This window comes from Prinia subflava, chromosome 5 (genome assembly GCF_021018805.1).
Source record: "Prinia subflava isolate CZ2003 ecotype Zambia chromosome 5, Cam_Psub_1.2, whole genome shotgun sequence".
Taxonomy (NCBI): domain Eukaryota; kingdom Metazoa; phylum Chordata; class Aves; order Passeriformes; family Cisticolidae; genus Prinia; species Prinia subflava.
The window spans coordinates 4,372,161-4,393,181 of record NC_086251.1 but is presented as its reverse complement, the minus strand read 5'-3'; the positions used below and the strand labels follow the sequence as shown (position 1 = coordinate 4,393,181).

Sequence of the window (21,021 nt, the reverse complement as noted above, 5' to 3'; positions counted from 1 at the left end):
GCATGCTCCATCCCGGCATTCTCCAAGCACTGACTCCCCATCCACTCTGACCACAGCCAGGAGCCACATCCCACTGCCTGCCCAGCGTCCATCCATGGAGGTGACCACCGTGTCCCCATCTCCCGCCTCACCCACTGAAGGGGACGATCTCTGTGACACAGATGTCACCAGCGTGGCCATACACAGTGTGACACTGCTCATCTGCCTCTGTGGGCTGGTTGGGAATGGGGCTGTGCTCTCCCTCCTCAGCCTGAAAATTCGTAACGCTCGCATCTTTGACCTGGCATTTTTTGACTTCCTCATCCTGCTCTTCACATTCCCCTCTGCCCTCCTTTTCCTAGTGGAGGACGTGTCCTGCTCTCCTATCATGCCCGTGTTGTACTTGAGTTTCCTTTTCCAGCTGTCAGTGGTCTCCACCTACTGGGTGCTGTACTGGCTGACAGACGTCAGCATTGCTGGTTTTGTGAAAAAGCTCTGCAAGCTCTGCTGCAGCTGCAACCTTCCTCTGCGCCTGTTTTGGTTGCTGGACAGTGTCCAGTACTGTGCCTTCTTTACTCTCTTCACTGTCATTCCTGCAGTGACATACCTGTGCCCATCACACCAGCAGGAGCACTGCAGGGCAGCTTCAATCTCCATGCACGCCCTCATCCTGCTCCTCTTTCCTGCACCCACGGTCATTTCCAGCACAATTGACTTCATTAAGGCCAAGTGGGGCTCCAAGAAGCTGAAACCAAAGAGGCGCGACGTCGTTGTCTCCCTCATTGTGCTCTTCATTGTCCTTCTCAGCCTCTGCAATTTCCTGCAGCAGCTTGGCTACATCGTTGTGTCTTCCGAGGTTGTTTTCCTGCTCAACTGCATCCTCAGCAGCATCAAACCCTTCATCTACTTCTTGGCTGGGAGGTGCTGGAGGCCCTGCTCCCTGAAATCCCTCCAGCTCTCCCTCCAGAGGGTCTTTGATGAGCAGAAGAAAAAAGCTGCCAACAGTAATGACGCCAACAAGGACACAGTGGTCTGAGCCTGGTGATCCCTTCCCCTGCTCTGCTGAAGGACCTGGCAGAGTGGCTCAGGCTTTCCTTGAGCCACCTGATCAAGAAATACCCACAGGATGCCCCTCCCTGTGGTGCTGTATTCCTGCAGGAGAAGGCAGCAGGGGCAGTGCCGTGGGTGATTTTGGAGGGATGCTCTGCAGGGAGCTCATTGGAGCATGGCTTTCCTCCTCCCTGCTGGATGCACATGGCTCCAGGCAGAGCAGCTGGGCTCAGTTCTGTTCCCCAGCTCTATTCCCCAGGGAAAGATCCTCCTTGCCTCAGCCCCAGGGAATGAACTCCATCTCCTCTGGCTACACACAGCAGTTTCCTGGTGTTTTCAGGGATCTCCTGCCTGCAAAGAATGTGACACCTTAAGGCCTGGGGACACACCCAGCACGGGGTGCTGCTCATTTCCCAAATCCCTGCGGGGCTGGTGCCTCTGGATGGCAGGAGAGGGGCTGGGATCACAGGGAGCATCCTTCCCCTTGTGTCTGGCAGAGCCGGCCCTGCATTCCCAGCTGATGGGGAGAGACACCAGGAAGGGCTGCAGAGCTGGGCAGGGACAGCAACATTCCCTTCTTCTTTCAGGGGGCATTTGTCACATTCTTGAATTCCAGAATTCAGTCATTCTGAGTAAAGGGCAGGGTGGATGGTGAACTCCACTAAACCCTTGTGCCTGTGAACATATGGAATATGGAATATGGAAATTCCCATCCCCAGATGCTTGGATCGCAGAATTTCACAGGAATTAGGGGGTTCTGCTGCTGTTCTGCAGAATGGAGCCATCCTGTGGTTCCCAGCATCCAAGTCCAAGGAAGCCCTGGAGCACCTCCATCCTCAACCTGGCCACCCTCGGGAGGAGCTGCACAGCGACTCTGCACAGCAGCTTCAGCCAAAATCCATCTTGTTCTCATGTTTGTCAACTTGGATCTTCTACTAAATTGAGTGTGTATTTATGTCTGTTGTTTGTTTCCAATGTGATATTTCCAAACCCAACATTTCTTGAATAAACAACATCCGGGCTTTGCTACAGAGCCTGTCCCTGGTGAACAGTGTCAAAAAATGGCTCATTTCTTACTTCTCGTAATATTTATAGCTTTTAATACCCTCTGGATGTCTCTTAACTGAAAAAAGGCATGACCAGGTTCTACCCAGTGAGGGGGCTCTGATCAAGTAGAAGGAGAAGAGTCTGACCTTGTTTCCTCTCACAGCCTGCAGAACTTCCCCACACTGCACTCCCATCACCCCACACACCCCAGCTGCTGTCCCTGGGTCAGGATCTTCAGGAGTTCCCTGCAGTGGTCACTTGGGAAAGGGCAGCAAAGCCCCTGGGCTGAGCCCCAGCAGCGTCCGCAGCGGCTCTGTCCCAGCTCCTGCCACAGCCCCTGTTCTCCTGCTGGCTCCTCTTCTGCAGGGCTCTCACCAACAGGGAACCATTGCACAGCCTCTGCTGGGATCAGGGCTCTGCTGCTGATCTGCTCTTGGCTTTCCCCAGGAAAGGAGCAACAGGAGAGAGCCTCAGCAAGGAGACCGATGGCAAAGGGAGTTTGTCCCCATGTCAGCCTCCTCTTCCATTTTGAAAGCAACCCCAATCCCAAAATCTTCTCATTTGAACTGCCTGAACTTGCCCCCTCTCTCTCCTGGGGTGGATCCTTAGGACCCTGCACTACAAATGTGCTGCTGAACTTTGATTTCTGGTTCAAATCTAATTTTGCCACTTGCATACCACAATTGCAGTGGTACTTCACCTTCACCGCCCGGTTTCCAAGAGGATCCAAGGAATAATAAATTCTGTGTGTGAGCTGGAGCACAGGCACAGAGCAGAGGGATGATTTAGGATTCCAGCAATGCCATTTCTTCTGTGAAGAGGTGAATCAGTGCTGCTGTCTTGGCTTTAAGCCTTTGAAAGTCAGAGGTTTCATCTGAGTCATCTTCTACACTCCCTTGGCAGTCCCACAGCAGCCTGCAGGGAATTCCACGGAATTCCTAGACAGCTGAGGTGAGATGATTCCTACCCAGGCTGACATGGCTCAGGGATCTGGGATGCTCCTGCTGGAAAGTGGCACGTGTGGTGGCCCTGGGAGCAGAACTGTCACCTCTCTTCTCTGCTGACACCACGTTGGTGTCCCCAGCTATGGAATCTCACATCCCCTCCCCAGGGCAATCCTTTCAAGGGCAAACACTTCATGATCCGTGCGCTGACGGGGCTCCAGGAGAGGGGGAGAGGGACTTTGGACAAGGGGAATGGAATCCCACTGAGAGAGGGTGGGTTCAGATGGGATGTTGGGAAGAAATCCTTCCCTGTGAGGCTGGAGACGCCCTGGCACAGGTTCCCAGAGTTGCTCTGGCCAACCCATCACTTGAAGTGTTCCAGACCAGGTTGGATGGGGTTTGAAGGAACCTGGTCTAGTGGACAGGTTGGTAAACTGCCCCTGCTTGCAAAGGGGTGAGATCAGGCAAAAGCAACCACAATTATTCCCAAGACTGAGGAGGAGGAGGATGAGTTCTGGTGAAGGGCTTCAAAGGGGAGCACAGAACCCCAAAATCTTGTCTCCAGTTGCTTTTATTGAAACATCAAGGGTATTGGCAGTAAGGAATGTGCGCTCTAATGCTGATTATGCACGGATGTCGTAGCTGGACACTGACCAAACACCAGGTACCCAAAAAAGCCCTGTGCTCACCTTCTCTTGCTCTCAGCTGAGCAAAGGAGAGAGAAACAAGAATTAACAATGGACTCATGAGATGAGAGAAGGACTAGGAGAAAAAACACACTAAGTGTAAAACTTGGTTCAAATTTAATAGTATTAAGTAAATTTATTATTAACAGAGTCAGGAGATGATAATGAGGACTAAAATGAAACTTTAAAACAACTTCCCACCCTGCCCCCCCCCCGCTCCATCTGACAGTGCAGGGAGACAGGGCTTGGGGGTTTTGGTCACTTTGGCACTCCAGATCTTCTTCTGTTGGCTCAGGGACAGGAGTTTTTTCCTGCTCTGTCATGGGGTCTCTCCCACGGGATTCAGTTCTCTGTGAGCTTCTCCAGTGGGGCTCTGATCTCAGGAGCAGCACTCCTGCCAGAACTGCTGCAGCCTGAGTCCCTCCCAAGGGCAAACCTTCTTCTCAAAGTTGTTACAGCATGGGTCACTCTTCCACGGGGTGCAGTCCTCCAAGGACAGGCTGCTCTCGTTTGGAAGCAGGGCTCTCTTTCTCTCCCCAGGAGCAGGAGCCCTCTCTCTGCACTCAGGTCTCCCACTGGATCACAGCTTTCTCTGGCAGGCACCCACTCCAGCTTGAGCACTTCTCCCACAGGCTGCGAGTGGATTTGTGCATCCCCTCTGCACTTCATGGACTGCTGCAGGACAGTTTGTTTCATCACAGTCCTCACTGCAGCCTGCAGAGGAGTCCCAGCTGTGACGTTTGGAGCACTTCGTCCCCCTTGTTTCCATTCTCCTTGGTGCCAGCATGTTGTGTCCCCTCACATGTCCTCACCCTCCCTCTCTTCTCTGACTCCAGGAAAAACTGCTGCCCATGGGTGCCACTGCCAACAAATTGTCCTAGTTCAAAGATTCTTCCAGAATTCCGCAGTGCCCAGGGGTTGATCTCGCCCGGGTTCCAGGCTGGGAAATCGCTCACCGTGTTTTCCCCACCGGCCAGACGACCCCGTGGGGGCAGTGCAGGCTGCTTTGATTTTCTGCTTAAATGTGTCCTCACCGAGGCGTTTCCAACCTCTCCAGTGGTGCCAGCAGCGTGTCCATCTTCAGAGCCAGCACAGATTGGCTCTGGCAGGCGTGGTGGAAGCTTCCAGCAGCTTCTCACAGAAGCCTCCTCCTGTGGACCTGCACCACTACCAAAAACCAGGCTGTGCCAAATCAGCACAGAGCACCTGATTGCTGTCCTTCCCTTGGGCTGGGGGAGCCTGCATCAGAATGAAAACATGGGAATTGTTGGCTCAGTTGTGCTTCCTTGGGCCCAGGGCAGGTTTTGGCAGGGATCCCGGAGCTCTTCCCAGAAAGGGAGGTGTTTGTGACAAGCACCAAGAGGCTTCAGCAGCACTGCCAGAATTCCAGTGCCACCAGCAGCACCAGCAGCCCTCTGCTGCTCGAGGGACCATGACCCCTCATGAAACCAAAATGAGAAATGGCAGAAAGAAATGTTTCTAATCAGGAGGAAAAGAGGAGCTATTCTATTCTTCAAGTGGAGTTTTGACAAAACTCACTTCCTTTGTATCATAAAAACGCCATCAAACCAAGCGAAGTCAGACTCTGATGTACCCAAAGAGAGAATTTTCTACTCCACCATGATCCCACCAACAAACTACACCAGGACAGGGCATGGGAGGAGCCAGCGGGACGGGAGTGGGGAGCTCCTGGTGAACTCTGCACTTTGTCCTTCATGTGCCTGAGCTGGGAGGAGCCGCTGTAGGAGATTGATCCCAAAGGAGCACGGGGTACCAGGAAGCGCCGCTGATCTGCACAGACCCCTTGGCCTGCTGCTGCCCCACTGGGAACAGGTCAGTGCAAGGTTTGCCCTCCTCCCTACCCCACCTCCCTCTCCTCCAGCAGCTGCTCTGCTCCTGCCACCCTCTCTGGTGACCGCAGGGCCCTCCCCAGCTCCCCCCTCCTCTGCCCTGCGCTTCCCTTCCACATCCCCTGCTGAACATCCCAACCCTCCCACCTCCCTCTCCCACCCCACCATTTCTACTGCCCTCCTCCCCTCACATCTCACTTCTCCCCTCTGAATCCTTCCCACTGCAGGGAGCTGCAGAGGAGCTGCATGGTCCATCCCGGCATTCTCCAAGCACTGACTCCCCATCCACTCTGACCCCAGCCAGGAGCCACATCCCACTGCCTGCCCAGCGTCCATCCATGGAGGTGACCACCGTGTCCCCATCTCCCGCCTCACCCACTGAAGGGGACGATCTCTGTGACATAGATGTCACCAACGTGGCCATACACAGTGTGACACTGCTCATCAGCCTCTGTGGGCTGGCTGGGAATGGGGCTGTGCTCTACCTCCTCAGCCTGAAAGACCGTAATATTTGCATCTTTGCCCTGGCCTTTGCTGACTTCCTCCTCCTGCTCTTCACAGTCCCCTCTGTCCTCCTCTTCCTGGTGGAAGACGTGTCCTGCTCTCCTATCATGCCCCTGCTGTACTTGAGTTTCCTTTTCCAGCTCTCAGTGGTCTCCTACTACTGGGCGCTGTTCCAGCTGACAGACATCAGCAATGTGGTGAATATTTTCAAGCTCTGCTGCCGCTGTGAATTTCCCGAGCGCCTGGTGTGGTTGCTGTTCAGTGTCCAGTACTGGGTCTTCATTGCTCTCTTCACTGTCATTCCTGCAGTGACAAACCTGTGCCCATCAAACCAGCAGGAGCACTGCATGGCAGCTCTCATCTCTGTGTACACCCTCATCCTGCTCCTCTTGGCTGCACCCACGGTCATTTCCACCACAATCTACTTCATTAAGGCCAAGTGGGGCTCCAAGAAGAAGCAACTCCAGAGGCGTGACATCCTTATGTACCTCACTGGGCTCTTCATTGTCTTTCTCAGCCTCTTCAATTTCCTGCAGCAGCTTGGCTACACCATTGTATCTTCCGAGGTGGTTTTCCTGCTCAACTGCATCCACAGCAGCATCAAACCCTTCATCTACTTCTTGGCAGGAGGTTTCCAGAGGCCGTGCTCCCTGAAATCCCTCCGGCTCTCCCTCCAGAGGGTCTTGGATGAGCAGGAAGGAGAACCTGCCCACAGCAATGAGGACTCCAAGGACACAATTATCTGAGCCTGGTGATCCCTTCCCCTGCTCTGCTGAAGGATCCTGGCAGAGTGGCTCAGGCTTTCCTTGAGCCACCTGATCAAGAAATACCCACAGGATGCCCCTCCCTGTGGTGCTGTATTCCTGCAGGAGAAGGCAGCAGGGGCAGTGCCGTGGGTGATTTTGGAGGGATGCTCTGCAGGGAGCTCATTGGAGCATGGCTTTCCTCCTCCCTGCTGGATGCACATGGCTCCAGGCAGAGCAGCTGGGCTCAGTTCTGTTCCCCAGCTCTATTCCCCAGGGAAAGATCCTCCTTGCCTCAGCCCCAGGGAATGAACTCCATCTCCTCTGGCTACACACAGCAGTTTCCTGGTGTTTTCAGGGATCTCTTGCCTGCAAAGAATGTGACACCTTAAGGCCTGGGGACACACCCAGCACGGGGTGCTGGTCATTTCCCAAATCCCTGCAGGGCTGGTGCCTCTGGATGGCAGGAGAGGGGCTGGGATCACAGGGAGCATCCTTCCCCTTGTGTCTGGCAGAGCCGGCCCTGCATTCCCAGCTGATGGGGAGAGACACCAGGAAGGGCTGCAGAGCTGGGCAGGGACAGCAACATTCCCTTCTTCTTTCAGGGGGAATTTGTCACATTCTTGAATTCCAGAATTCAATGGTTCTGAGTAAAGGGCAGGGTCGATGGTGAACTCCACTGAACCCTTGTGCCTGTGACCAACAAGAATATGGAACATGGAAATTCCCATCCCCAGATGCTTGGACCACTGAATTTCACAGGAATTAGGGGGTTCTGCTGCTGTTCTGCAGAATGGGGCCATCCTGTGGTTCCTAGCATCCAAGTCCAAGGAAGCCCTGGAGCACCTCCATCCTCACCTGGCCACCCTCGGGAGGAGCTGCACAGAGACTCTGCACAGCAGCTTCAGCCAAAACCCATCTTGAACTCATCTTTGTCCTCAGGAATTAGGTTGGGCTCTAAGTGCTGACAAGCTGCTGCAAGCACCTGATTGCTGTCCTTGCCTTGGTCTGGGGCAGCCTGCACTGGAATGATGGAAATGGGAGTCCATGGCCCAGGGGTGCTGCCATGAGCCCTGGGCAGGTTTTGGCAACGATTCTGGAGCTCTTCCCAGAATGGGAGTTGTTTCTGACAAGCAGCCAGGAGCTTCACCAGCGCTGCCAGCACTGCCAGCATTGCAGGGCCAGCAGCAGCACCAGCAGCCCTCTGCTGCTGGAGGGACAATGACCCCTCAGGGAAGGGAAACAGGGAATGGCAGAGACCTGACAGGAGAGGGAAGGCAGTTGAAGAATGGGACCCTCTCCTGGGAAGGAGCGTTTCTATTTAGGGGCAAATCAGGAGCCATTCAAAACTATTATAAACGTGTGTTATGGAAATTTGCTCTTGCAAACGTCGAACGGATATTATGTGTGTTGTAATGTTAAAAGGAGCTGTGTGAAGATTTGGAGTGTTCCTAATGTGAGTATTGTGTTCATGCTGAAAGCTGCAATGCCGGTCTGGGACCACAGCGGGGAGTGGAAGGCAGAGGGAGGGCACAAGCTCCGGGAAGGCGGGAGGAAGGAGGAGCAGTGTGGGAAGAGTGGGATATGGATGAGTGTGGGGTTGGCTCAGCAAGGGGATCGAAGGGACTGTTCCTGTTGTGGGCGGGCTGCGTCTGACCGTGCTTGTGGATCTTGTTTTTTCATGGTCGTAGTTTAATAAACATTTTTTAAAATATAAGGAGTGAGGCGTCATTTCTCACAACAGAGAAAAAGACCACTTGATGATTTGTAGGGGGAAAAAAGAAAGATTCAAGCTCAATAACCCCGAGGCTGTGGAACTCCGACTGCCCCGTGACTGCACCGAGACTTTGGAAACAACAGCGGGACCGGGCACGGGAGGAGCCAGCGGGACGGGAGTGGGGAGCTCCTGGTGATCTCTGCACTTTGTCCTTCATGTGCCTGACCTGGGAGGAGCCGCTTGAGGAGATTGATCCCAAAGGAGCACGGGGTACCAGGAAGCGCCGCTGATCTGCACAGACCCCTTTGCCTGCTGCTGCCCCACTGGGAACAGGTCAGTGCAAGGTTTTCCCTCCTCCCTACCCCACCTCCCTCTCCTCCAGCAGCTGCTCTGCTCCTGCCACCCTCTCTGGTGACCGCAGGGCCCTCCCCAGCTCCCCCCTCCTCTGCCCGGAGCATCCCGTCTCTATCTTGACACTTAAATCGGCCGAAATAAACTTTCTGTCACAATGGGAAGCATTTGAAGCAGCAATTCTTTACCTGCACAGGGCACACAGAAGGATCTCTCCTAGATCTGTGTGTGCTGAGATTTTTCCAACAGGGGTTTTATCCATTATAACCACACACAATCATTCATATGTGTTTCTTATCTAATACACAAACATCCCTTTCCTGGAGCTCTTTTCCATGTGTCCTGCTCCTGCTGGAAGCCCTGTTCTGATCCTGGAGGATCATTCAGAGGGGTCTCTGATGGTCACATTCCCTGAGTGCTGCGATATCAAAGGTGACCTTGCCTTGAACTTTTGCTTTGGCCATGCCCTGTTGCTCCTTGTTGCAGAACTTGCCCCAAACCACTGCAGCTCTCCTTATTTGTTTCTCCACTGGCTCCAGCCACGTTTATCTTCCTGTGTGCTCCTGAGGAGCCCATTGGAGCTGGGCTTCCCTCCTCCACCCTGGGTCCTAGAACACTCTGGGCAGGAGGAGCAGAGATACTGCCCGGGTCCCGTGTGGAGTGGTGCTGTCAGGGGAGAAAAAGCAGCCCTGGGTGGGTTCTGGGGTGTCAGAGCAGTCTGGAAGGTTCAGGAGAGGGTCCGAGGGGGTTGCAGTGGGTCTGGATGCCGGCAAACACAGAGGACAGCAGAGCCTGACAGGGCACACTCAGAGTGGGGGAGCGGCTGCTGTGTGGGAAACCTGTGGGATGGGATAGGATGGGGTGGGAATGGAGAGTGGGGTGGGAATGGAGTGCAGAGATGGGATAGGACAGGACAGAACAGGACAGGACAGTGCAGGGAGCATCTCAGCTGTGCGGACTTAGGGTGAGAGCAGCTTTTGGCAATGATCCCAGAGCTCTTCCCGCAATAGGAGTTACTCCTGAGAAGCACCTGGCTGCTTTATCCCCACTGCCGGCACTGCCGGTGCCACCAGCGCCACCAGCAGCCCTCTGCTGCTGGAGGGACCATGACCCCTCAGGGAAGAGAAAGGAGGAATGGTAGAAACCTGTCAGGAGAAGGAAGGCAGTCGGAGAATGGGACATTCTGCAGGGAAGGCATGTTTCTAATTAGGAGGAAATGAGCAGCCATTTCCAAAATATTTCGTTTGGAGCTTTTGACAAAAGTCACTTTCTCTGTAGAAAAAAAATCCCTGAAGACAAATAACTCTGAGAAAGTGAAGTTCTTATGTAGCCAAAGATGCAATTTCCAACTCCCCTGTGACTGCACCGAGCCTTGGGAAGCAGCACCAGGACAGGGCACAGAGAGGGGAGCCAGGGGGACGGGAGTGGAGAGCTCCTGGTGATCTGGTGTCTTGGTTTGGGAAGACAGGGAAAAACTGACAGAACTGAGTTTCCCTTGCAATGGAGAATGTAAAAAACCCTTCTTTCCAAATTATTACAATTTTGCAATTAGGAGCTTTCAGGCAAAAAATGTGGGAATAGCAATAACAGTTGTTTACTAGGACTATTAAAAAAACCACAAATGCTGTAGTACAAAAAACAAACAAGCAAACAAACAAAAGTCTTAGAAAACCCTGACAGTCAGAGATACAACTTGACACCCTGCTGCTTGGGTGTTGGAAGTCCAAATAAATCTTCCCAGAGTTACAGATGTTGTTCTGTGGAGATGATCTTGTAGAAAACAAAAAGGGGTCCAGTGCTGGCGAGATGAGTTCGGTCTTCTTCCAAGGATTCAGTGGAAAACCGGCTGCATTAGTGTTTGGGACGGCTGGTTTTATCCTGGTGGAAAGGCTTTGGCTCCTCCCACTGAGTGGAGCTTCGCACAATAGGATGAAGGAATGCAATCACTCATGTGAGAGGCCTTGAATGGTTCATTCTCAGGCGCTGTCCCTTGGAGGAGGATGGGTGCAGGAGGAGAGAAGAACAATATCTCCCAACAGGTTTCAACACATGAAAATAGAATACACATTTTTGGTTACATTTTCCAACCCAAGACATCTGGGAACTTTCTCCTTCATGTGCCTGACCTGGGAGGAGCCGCTTTGGAGATTGATCCCAAAGGAGCACGGGGTACCACGGGGTACCAGGAAGGGCCGCTGATCTGCACAGACCCCTTTGCCTGCTGCTGCCCCACTGGGAACAGGTCAGTGCAAGGTTTGCCCACCTCCCTACTCCACCTCCCTCTCCTCCAGCAGCTGCTCTGCTCCTGCCACCCTCTCTGGTGACCGCAGGGCCCTCCCCAGCTCCCCCCTCCTCTGCCCTGCCCTTCCCTTCCGCATCCCCTGCTGAACATCCCAACCCTGCCACCTCCCTCTCCCAGCCCACCATTTCCACTGCCCTCCTCCCCTCACATCTCACTTCTCCCCTCTGAATCCTTCCCACTGCAGGGAGCTGCAGAGGAGCTGCATGCTCCATCCCGGCATTCTCCAAGCACTGACTCCCCATCCACTCTGACCACAGCCAGGGGCCACATCCCACTGCCTGCCCAGCGTCCACCCATGGAGGTGACCACCGTGTCCCCATCTCCCGCCTCACCCACTGAAGGGGACGATCTCTGTGACATAGATGCCACCGACGTGGCCATACACAGTGTGACACTGCTCATCAGCCTCTGTGGGCTGGTTGGGAATGGGGCTGTGCTCTCCCTCCTCAGCCTGAAATGGCGTAACATTGGCATCTTTTTCCTGGCTCTTCTTGACTTCCTCTTCCTGCTCTTCACAGTCCCCTCTGCCCTCCTCTTCCTTGTGGAGGACCTGTCCTGCTCTCTTATCCTGCCCCTGCTGTACTTGAGTTTCCTTCTCCAGCTGCCATGGTCCTTCTGCTACTGGGCACTGTTCTGGCTGATGTTAATCAGCCATAATCGGAACATGTACAAGCCCTGGATGCTCTGCTGCTGCTGCAACCTTCCTGAGTGCCTCTTGTGCTTGATGGACACTGTCCACTACTGCATGTTTCTTGCTCTCTTCATTGTCATTTGTGAATGCCATACCTGTGCCAATCACACCAGCAGGGGCACTGCAGGGCAGCTCTCATCTCCATGCACACCCTCATCCTGCTCCTCTTTGCTGCACCCATACTCATTTTTCACACAATCAACTTCATTAAGACCAAGAGGGGCTCCAATCAGCAGAAAACCAAGAGGCAAGACACGGTTATCTCCCTCATTGTGCTCTTCATTGTCCTTCTCAGCCTCTGCAATTTCCTGCTGCAGCTTGGCTACACCTTTGTGTCTTCTCAAGTTCTTTTCCTGCTCAGCTGCATCCTCAGCAGCATCAAACCCTTCATCTACTTCTTGGCAGGGAGGTGCTGGAGGCCCTGCTCCCTGAAATCCCTCCGGCTCTCCCTCCAGAGGGCCTTTGAGGAGCCACAAGAAAGTGCTGCCCACAGCAGTGACCCTGCCTTGGACACTGTGCCCTGAGCCTGCTGATTCCTCCTGCTGCACTCCTGAGGGCCCCTGGGACAGTGGCTGAGGGATTCCTTAAGTCCCCTGAAGAATAAATATCCAAAGTGTCACTGTCCCTGTGCTGGTGCATCCCCTCTCCCTTTCCAGGCCGTGCTGGTATCTCAGGAAGGCTCCGCAGGCCTCAGCGCTGAGGAGCAGCCCCTGGCCTGGTCACAAACACCCTCTGCTCCAGGAGCTGCTGCTGTCCAGCCTCCTCTGGGGTGTATGAACAGCCTTGGAGATTGGTTTAATTCCCTGAATCCCTGTTCTCACCCTCCCAAAGCGAGGTGCTGCCCGAAGCGTGGCCAGGGTGAAACATTGCTGTGGCTGAGGGCCGTGGCCTGGGGCTGTGACCAGCGGTGCCAAAGGAGACCCTTGGGGCTCTGCTGGGCCCCGCAGCGCTGACCAGAACCTCCCTCGGAGCGGGGCCTCTCCTGGCTGGATCTCTCCTGTTCCCTGCCCTCAGGGATGCCCAAACACCCACAGATCCTAAACCCATCCCCACTGCTCGAGGCTCAGCCCTTGGCCCACTGAGGAGATGCAAACAGATCCGGAGTGAGCATTTCCCTGCCTCCAAGAAGAATTTCTCACAGGGACCTTGCACTGCCTCTGTCTCTGTGTGCACACACGTGTGCATCTGCTGTGGCACATGTGGGAGAAATGCTGCTCCCTCAGGTGTTGAAGGACCTGAGACATCTGGGTACCTCAGGCCTGGAAGGAAGTATAGGGCATAAATGAGGTTAAATGCTGTTGAGGGTTCTTCCTCTATTGAATTGCTCAGTTTAAGGTGGAACTGAAGTACTGTGAAGTGTGAGTGCAGGAAAGCTTTTAGGCCATTTTCCTTTTTATCCTTACCCTCACTGTCGTTTTCTCACACACACAAACACACACACAAACACATACACACTTTGCTGTGCTGTTGCTTCAGATTAATCCTGGTTTTACTGATATCATTGCTGGTGATTTTGGCCTCCAGAAATTCTCCCTCTGCCCTGGTTTTGGCCTCTCCCTCAGCAGGCTTGGATGGTGCAGCTGCAAGGGAAGGGGAGTCCGTGGTGCTCAGCACAGGCATCCCCTTCCAGGAGCAGGGTGACATCTGTGTTTGTCACCACGGGCTCCACAGGGCATCACCCACCTCCCTGTGGCTTTGAGGAGGGCCATGGGAAATTAAACTCACCTGGCCATGTTCCTGATGTCAGATTGTGGGAGACATTTGGCACTCGAAAAACAGCCCGAGTTCCAAAATGTGGCATCTTGCATCTGGGAGAAATCTTGAATGCCACGGCATTTTTGCAGTCCGAAGCCGGTGTGACCGGATGAGGGTGGTGGACACGAACGGTGGCCCTTTTCCATGGGAAACTAAACTCACCTGGCCATGTTCCTGGTGTCAGATTGTGGGAGACATTTGGCACTCCAAAAGCAGCCCAAGTTCCAAAATGTGGCATCTTGCATCTAGGAGAAATCTTGAATGCCATGGCATTTTTGCAGGCAAAAGCCGATGCTGCAGAATGAGGCAAGATGAGGGTGGTGGACATGAACAGTGGCCCTTTTCCATGGGAAACTAAACTCACCTGGCCATGTTCCTGATGTCAGATTGTGGGAGACATTTGGCACTGGAAAAACAGCCCGAGTTCCAAAATGTGGCATCTTGCATCTGGGAGAAATCTTGAATGCCACGGCATTTTTGCAGGCAGAAGCCGATAGGGCAGGATGGGGCAGGATGAGGGTGGTGGACTCGAACGGTGGCCCTTTTCCATGGGAAACTAAACTCACCTGGCCATGTTCCTGATGTCAGATTGTGGGAGACATTTGGCACTCCAAAAGTAGCCCGAGTTCCAAAATGTGGCATCTTGCATCTAGGAGAAATCTTGAATGCCACGGCATTTTTGCAGGCAAAAGCCGATGGTGCAGAATGAGGCAAGATGAGGGTGGTGAACACGAACGGTGGCCCTTTTCCATGGGAAACTAAACTCACTTCGCCATGTTCCTGATGTCAGATTGTGGGAGACATTTGGCACTCCAAAAGCAGCCCGAGTTCCAAAATGTGGCATCTTGCATCTGGGACAAAACTTGAATGCCACGGCATTTTTGCAGGCCGAAGCCGATGTGGCCGGATGAGGGTGGTGGACACGAACGGTGGCCCTTTTCCATGGGAAAATAAACTCACCTGGCCATGATCCTGGTGTCAGATTGTGGGAGACATTTGGCACTCCAAAAGTAGCCCGAGTTCCAAAATGTGGCATCTTGCATCTGGGAGAAATCTTGAATGCCACGGCATTTTTGCAGGCAGAAGCCGGTGTGACCAGATGAGGGTGGTGGACACGAACGGTGGCCCTTTTCCATGGGAAACTAAACTCACCAGGCCATGTTCCTGGTGTCAGATTGTGGGAGACATTTGGCACTCCAAAAGCAGCCCAAGTTCCAAAATGTGGCATCTTGCATCTAGGAGAAATCTTGAATGCCACGGCATTTTTGCAGGCAAAAGCCGATGGTGCAGAATGAGGCAAGATGAGGGTGGTGGACATGAACGGTGGCCCTTTTCCATGGGAAACTAAACTCACCTGGCCATGTTCCTGATGTCAGATTGTGGGAGACATTTGGCACTCCGAAAGCAGCCCGAGTTCCAAAATGTGCCATCTTGCATCTGGGAGAAATCTTGAATGCCACGGCATTTTTGCAGGCAGAAGCCGATAGGGCAGGATGGGGCAGGATGAGGGTGGTGGACTCAAACGGTGGCCCTTTTCCATGGGAAACTAAACTCACCTGGCCATGTTCCTGGTGTCAGATTGTGGGAGACATTTGGCACTCCAAAAGTAGCCCGAGTTCCAAAATGTGGCATCTTGCATCTGGGAGAAATCTTGAATGCCACGGCATTTTTGCAGGCAAAAGCCGATGGTGCAGAATGAGGCAGAATGAGGGTGGTGAACACGAACGGTGGCCCTTTTCCATGGGAAACTAAACTCACTTGGCCATGTTCCTGATGTCAGATTGTGGGAGACATTTGGCACTCCAAAAGCAGCCCGAGTTCCAAAATGTGGCATCTTGCATCTGGGAGAAAACTTGAATGCCACGGCATTTTTGCAGTCCGAAGCCGATGTGGCCGGATGAGGGTGGTGGACACGAACGGTGGCCCTTTTCCATGGGAAACTAAACTCACCTGGCCATGTTCCTGGTGTCAGATTGTGGGAGACATTTGGCACTCCAAAAGTAGCTCGAGTTCCAAAATGTGGCATCTTGCATCTGGGAGAAATCTTGAATGCCACGGCATTTTTGCAGGCAGAAGCCGGTGTGGCCGGATGAGGGTGGTGGACTCGAACGGTGGCCCTTTTCCATGGGAAACTAAACTCACTTGGCCATGTTCCTGATGTCAGATTGTGGGAGACATTTGGCACTCCAAAAGCAGCTCGAGTTCCAAAATGTGGCATCTTGCATCTGGGAGAAATCTTGAATGCCACGGCATTTTTGCAGGCAAAAGCCGATGGTGCAGAATGAGGCAGGATGAAGGGGTTGGCCACGAACGGTGGCCCTTTTCCATGGGAAACTAAACTCACCAGGCCATGTTCCTGATGTCAGATTGTGGGAGACATTTGGCACTCCAAAAGCAGCCCAAATTCCAAAATGTGGCATCTTGCATCTGGGAGAAATCTTGAATGACACGGCATTTTTGCAGGCCGAAGCTGATGTGGCCGGATGAGGGTGGTGGACATGAACGGTGGCCCTTTTCCATGGGAAATTAAACTCACCTGGCCATGTTCCTGGTGTCAGATTGTGGGAGACATTTGGCACTCCAAAAGCAGCCCGAGTGCCAAAATGTGGCATCTTGCATCTGGGAGAAATCTTGAATGCCACGGCATTTTTGCAGGCAGAAGCCAATAGGGCAGGATGGGGCAGGATGAAGGTGGTGGACATGAACAGTGGCCCTTTTTCCATGGGAAACTAAACTCACCTGGCCATGTTCCTGGTATCAGATTGTGGGAGACATTTGGCACTCCAAAAGTAGCCCACATTCCAAAATGTGGCATCTTGCATCTGGGAGAAATCTTGAATGCCATGGCATTTTTGCAGGCAGAAGCCGGTGTGGCCGGATGTGGGTGGTGGACTCGAACGGTGGCCCTTTTCCATGGGAAACTAAACTCACCTGGCCATGTTCCTGATGTCAGATTGTGGGAGACATTTGGCACTCCAAAAGCAGCCCGAGTTCCAAAATGTGGCATCTTGCATGTGGGAGAAATCTTGAATGCCACGACATTTTTGCAGGCAGAAGCCGATAGGGCAGGATGGGGCAGGATGAGGGTGGTGGACTCGAACGGTGGCCCTTTTCCATGGGAAACTAAACTCACCTGGTCATGTTCCTGATGTCAGATTGTGGGAGACATTTGGCACTCCAAAAGCAGCCCAAGTTCCAAAATGTGGCATCTTGCATGTGGGAGAAATCTTGAATGCCACGGCATTTTTGCAGGCCGAAGCCGATGTGGCCGGATGAGGGTGGTGGACACGAACGGTGGCCCTTTTCCATGGGAAACTAAACTCACCTGGCCATGTTCCTGGTGTCAGATTGTGGGAGACATTTGGCACTCCAAAAGTAGCCCGAGTTCCAAAATGTGGCATCTTGCATGTGGGAGAAATCTTGAATGCCACGGCATTTTTGCAGGCAAAAGCCGATGGTGCAGAATGAGGCAGAATGAGGGTGGTGAACACGAACGGTGGCCCTTTTCCATGGGAAACTAAACTCACTTCGCCATGTTCCTGATGTCAGATTGTGGGAGACATTTGGCACTCCAAAAGCAGCCCGAGTTCCAAAATGTGGCATCTTGCATCTGGGACAAAACTTGAATGCCACGGCATTTTTGCAGGCCGAAGCCGATGTGGCCGGATGAGGGTGGTGGACACGAACGGTGGCCCTTTTCCATGGGAAACTAAACTCACCTGGCCATGTTCCTGGTGTCAGATTGTGGGAGACATTTGGCACTCCAAAAGTAGCCCGAGTTCCAAAATGTGGCATCTTGCATCTGGGAGAAATCTTGAATGCCACGGCATTTTTGCAGGCAGAAGCCGGTGTGGCCGGATGAGGGTGGTGGACTCGAACGGTGGCCCTTTTCCATGGGAAACTAAACTCACTTGGCCATGTTCCTGATGTCAGATTGTGGGAGACATTTGGCACTCCAAAAGCAGCTCGAGTTCCAAAATGTGGCATCTTGCATCTGGGAGAAATCTTGAATGCCACGGCATTTTTGCAGGCAAAAGCCGATGGTGCAGAATGAGGCAGGATGAGGGTGGTGGACACGAACGGTGGCCCTTTTCCATGGGAAACTAAACTCACCAGGCCATGTTCCTGATGTCAGATTGTGGGAGACATTTGGCACTCCAAAAGCAGCCCGAGTTCCAAAATGTGGCATCTTGCATGTGGGAGAAATCTTGAATGCCATGGCATTTTTGCAGGCAGAAGCCGATTGGGCAGGGTGGGGCAGGATGAGGGTGGTGGACACGAACGGTGGCCCTTTTCCATGGGAAAATAAACTCACCAGGCCATGTTCCTGGTGTCAGATTGTGGGAGACATTTGGCACTCCAAAAGCAGCCCGAGTTCCAAAATGTGGCATCTTGCATCTAGGAGAAATCTTGAATGCCACGGCATTTTTGCAGGCAAAAGCCGATGGTGCAGAATGAGGCAGGATGAGGGTGGTGGACACGAACGGTGGCCCTTTTCCATGGGAAACTAAACTCACCTGGCCATGTTCCTGGTGTCAGATTGTGGGAGACATCTGGCACTCCAAAAGCAGCCCGAATTCCAAAATGTGGCATCTTGCATCTAGGAGAAATCTTGAATGCCACGGCATTTTTGCAGGCCGAAGCCGATGTGGCCGGATGAGGGTGGTGGACTCGAACGGTGGCCCTTTTCCATGGGAAACTAAACTCACCTGGCCATGTTCCTGGTGTCAGATTGTGGGAGACATTTGGCACTGGAAAAACAGCCCGAGTTCCAAAATGTGGCATCTTGCATCTGGGAGAAATCTTGAATGCCACGACATTTTTGCAGGCAGAAGCCAATAGGGCAGGATGGGGCAGGATGAGGGTGGTGGACTCGAACAGTGGCCCTTTTCCATGGGAAACTAAACTCACCTGGCCATGTTCCTGATGTCAGATTGTGGGAGACATTTGGCACTCCAAAAGTAGCCCGAGTTCCAAAATGTGGCATCTTGCATCTGGGAGAAATCTTGAATGCCACGGCATTTTTGCAGGCAAAAGCCGATGGTGCAGAATGAGGCAAGATGAGGGTGGTGAACACGAACGGTGGCCCTTTTCCATGGGAAACTAAACTCACTTCGCCATGTTCCTGATGTCAGATTGTGGGAGGCATTTGGCACTCCAAAAGCAGCCCGAGTTCCAAAATGTGGCATCTTGCATCTGGGAGAAAACTTGAATGCCACGGCATTTTTGCAGGCCGAAGCCGATGTGGCCGGATGAGGGTGGTGGACACGAACGGTGGCCCTTTTCCATGGGAAACTAAACTCACCTGGCCATGTTCCTGGTGTCAGATTGTGGGAGACATTTGGCACTCCAAAAGTAGCCCGAGTTCCAAAATGTGGCATCTTGCATCTGGGAGAAATCTTGAATGCCACGGCATTTTTGCAGGCAGAAGCCGGTGTGGCCGGATGAGGTTTGTGGACTCGAACGGTGGCCCTTTTCCATGGGAAACTAAACTCACCAGGCCATGTTCCTGATGTCAGATTGTGGGAGACATTTGGCACTCCAAAAGCAGCTCGAGTTCCAAAATGTGGCATCTTGCATGTGGGAGAAATCTTGAATGCCACGGCATTTTTGCAGGCAAAAGCCGATGGTGCAGAATGAGGCAGGATGAGGGTGGTGGACACGAACGGTGGCCCTTTTCCATGGGAAACTAAACTCACTTGGCCATGTTCCTGATGTCAGATTGTGGGAGACATTTGGCACTCCAAAAGCAGCCCGAGTTCCAAAATGTGGCATCTTGCATCTGGGAGAAATCTTGAATGCCACGGCATTTTTGCAGGCAGAAGCCGATTGGGCAGGGTGGGGCAGGATGAGGGTGGTGGACACGAACGGTGGCCCTTTTCCATGGGAAACTAAACTCACCTGGCCATGTTCCTGGTGTCAGATTGTGGGAGACATTTGGCACTCCAAAAGCAGCCCAAGTTCCAAAATGTGGCATCTTGCATGTGGGAGAAATCTTGAATGCCACGGAATTTTTGCAGGCAAAAGCCGATGGTGCAGAATGAGGCAGGATGAGGGTGGTGGACACGAACGGTGGCCCTTTTCCATGGGAAACTAAACTCACCTGGCCATGTTCCTGGTGTCAGATTGTGGGAGACATTTGGCGCTCCAAAAGCAGCCAGAGTTCCAAAATGTGGCATCTTGCATCTGGGAGAAATCTTGAATGCCACGGCATTTTTGCAGGCCGAAGCCGAAGTGGCCGGATGAGGGTGGTGGACACGAACGGTGGCCCTTTTCCATGGGAAACTAAACACTTGGCCATGTTCCTGATGTCAGATTGTGGGAGACATTTGGCACTCTAAAAGCAGCCCGAGTTCCAAAATGTGGCATCTTGCATGTGGGAGAAATCTTGAATGCCACGGCATTTTTGCAGGCAGAAGCCGATAGGGCAGGATTGGGCAGGATGAGGGTGGTGGACATGAACGGTGGCCCTTTTCCATGGGAAACTAAACTCACCTGGCCATGTTCCTGATATCAGATTGTGGGAGACATTTGGCGCTCCAAAAGCAGCCCGAGTTCCAAAATGTTGCATCTTGCATGTGGGAGAAATCTTGAATGCCACGGCATTTTTGCAGGCCGAAGCCGAGGTGGCCGGATGAGGGTGGTGGACACGAACGGTGGCCCTTTTCCATGGGAAACTAAACTCACCTGGCCATGTTCCTGATGTCAGATTGTGGGAGACATTTGGCACTCCAAAAGCAGCCAGAGTTCCAAAATGTGGCATCTTGCATCTAGGAGAAATCTTGAATGCCACGGCATTTGTGCAGGCCGAAGCCGAAGTGGCCGGATGAGGGTGGTGGACACGAACGGTGGCCCTTTTCCATGGGAAACTAAACTCACCTGGCCATGTTCCTGATGTCAGATTGTGGGAGACATTTGGCGCTCCAAAAGCAGGCCGAGTTCCAAAATGTGCCATCTTGCATGTAGGAGAAAGCTTGAATGCCACGGCATTTCTGCAGGCAGGCGCCCAGGTGGCCAGATGAGGGTGGTGGACACGAACGGTGGCCCTTTTCCATGGGAAACTAAACTCACCTGGCCATGTTCCTGGTGTCAGATTGTGGGAGACATTTGGCACTCCAAAAGCAGCCAGAGTTCCAAAATGTGGCATCCTGCATGTGAGAGAAATCTTGAATGCCACGGCATTTGTGCAGGCCGAAGCTGAAGTGGCCGGATGAGGGTGGTGGACATGAACGGTGGCCCTTTTCCATGGGAAACTAAACTCACCTGGCCATGTTCCTGGTGTCAGATTGTGGGAGACATTTGGCACTCCAAAAGCAGCCCGAGTTCCAAAATGTGGCATCTTGCATCTGGAAGAAATCTTGAATGCCACGGCATTTTTGCAGGCCGAAGCCAAGGTGGCCGG

At 53.0% G+C, this 21,021-nt stretch overlaps 3 protein-coding genes across 3 annotated transcripts; all 3 read left to right on the top strand.

The window, feature by feature from the left end:
• LOC134550795 (mas-related G-protein coupled receptor member H-like) lies at positions 1 to 2,078 on the top strand. The gene has a single exon (XM_063397637.1). It carries the CDS (start codon positions 95 to 97, stop codon positions 1,013 to 1,015), a length of 921 nt encoding a protein of 306 aa, XP_063253707.1. The 5' UTR covers positions 1 to 94; the 3' UTR covers positions 1,016 to 2,078.
• Positions 2,079 to 5,839: 3,761 nt separating this feature from the next.
• LOC134550797 (mas-related G-protein coupled receptor member B5-like) lies at positions 5,840 to 7,646 on the top strand. Its single transcript, XM_063397639.1, has one exon. It carries the CDS (start codon positions 5,895 to 5,897, stop codon positions 6,804 to 6,806), a length of 912 nt encoding a protein of 303 aa, XP_063253709.1. The 5' UTR covers positions 5,840 to 5,894; the 3' UTR covers positions 6,807 to 7,646.
• A 3,822-nt stretch (positions 7,647 to 11,468) lies between these two features.
• Positions 11,469 to 12,464, top strand: LOC134550796 (mas-related G-protein coupled receptor member H-like). Its single transcript, XM_063397638.1, is given in 2 exon segments — positions 11,469 to 11,954; positions 11,957 to 12,464. Coding segments are annotated over 2 exon segments (918 nt in total). The 3' UTR covers positions 12,389 to 12,464.
• Positions 12,465 to 21,021: the final 8,557 nt, after the last annotated feature.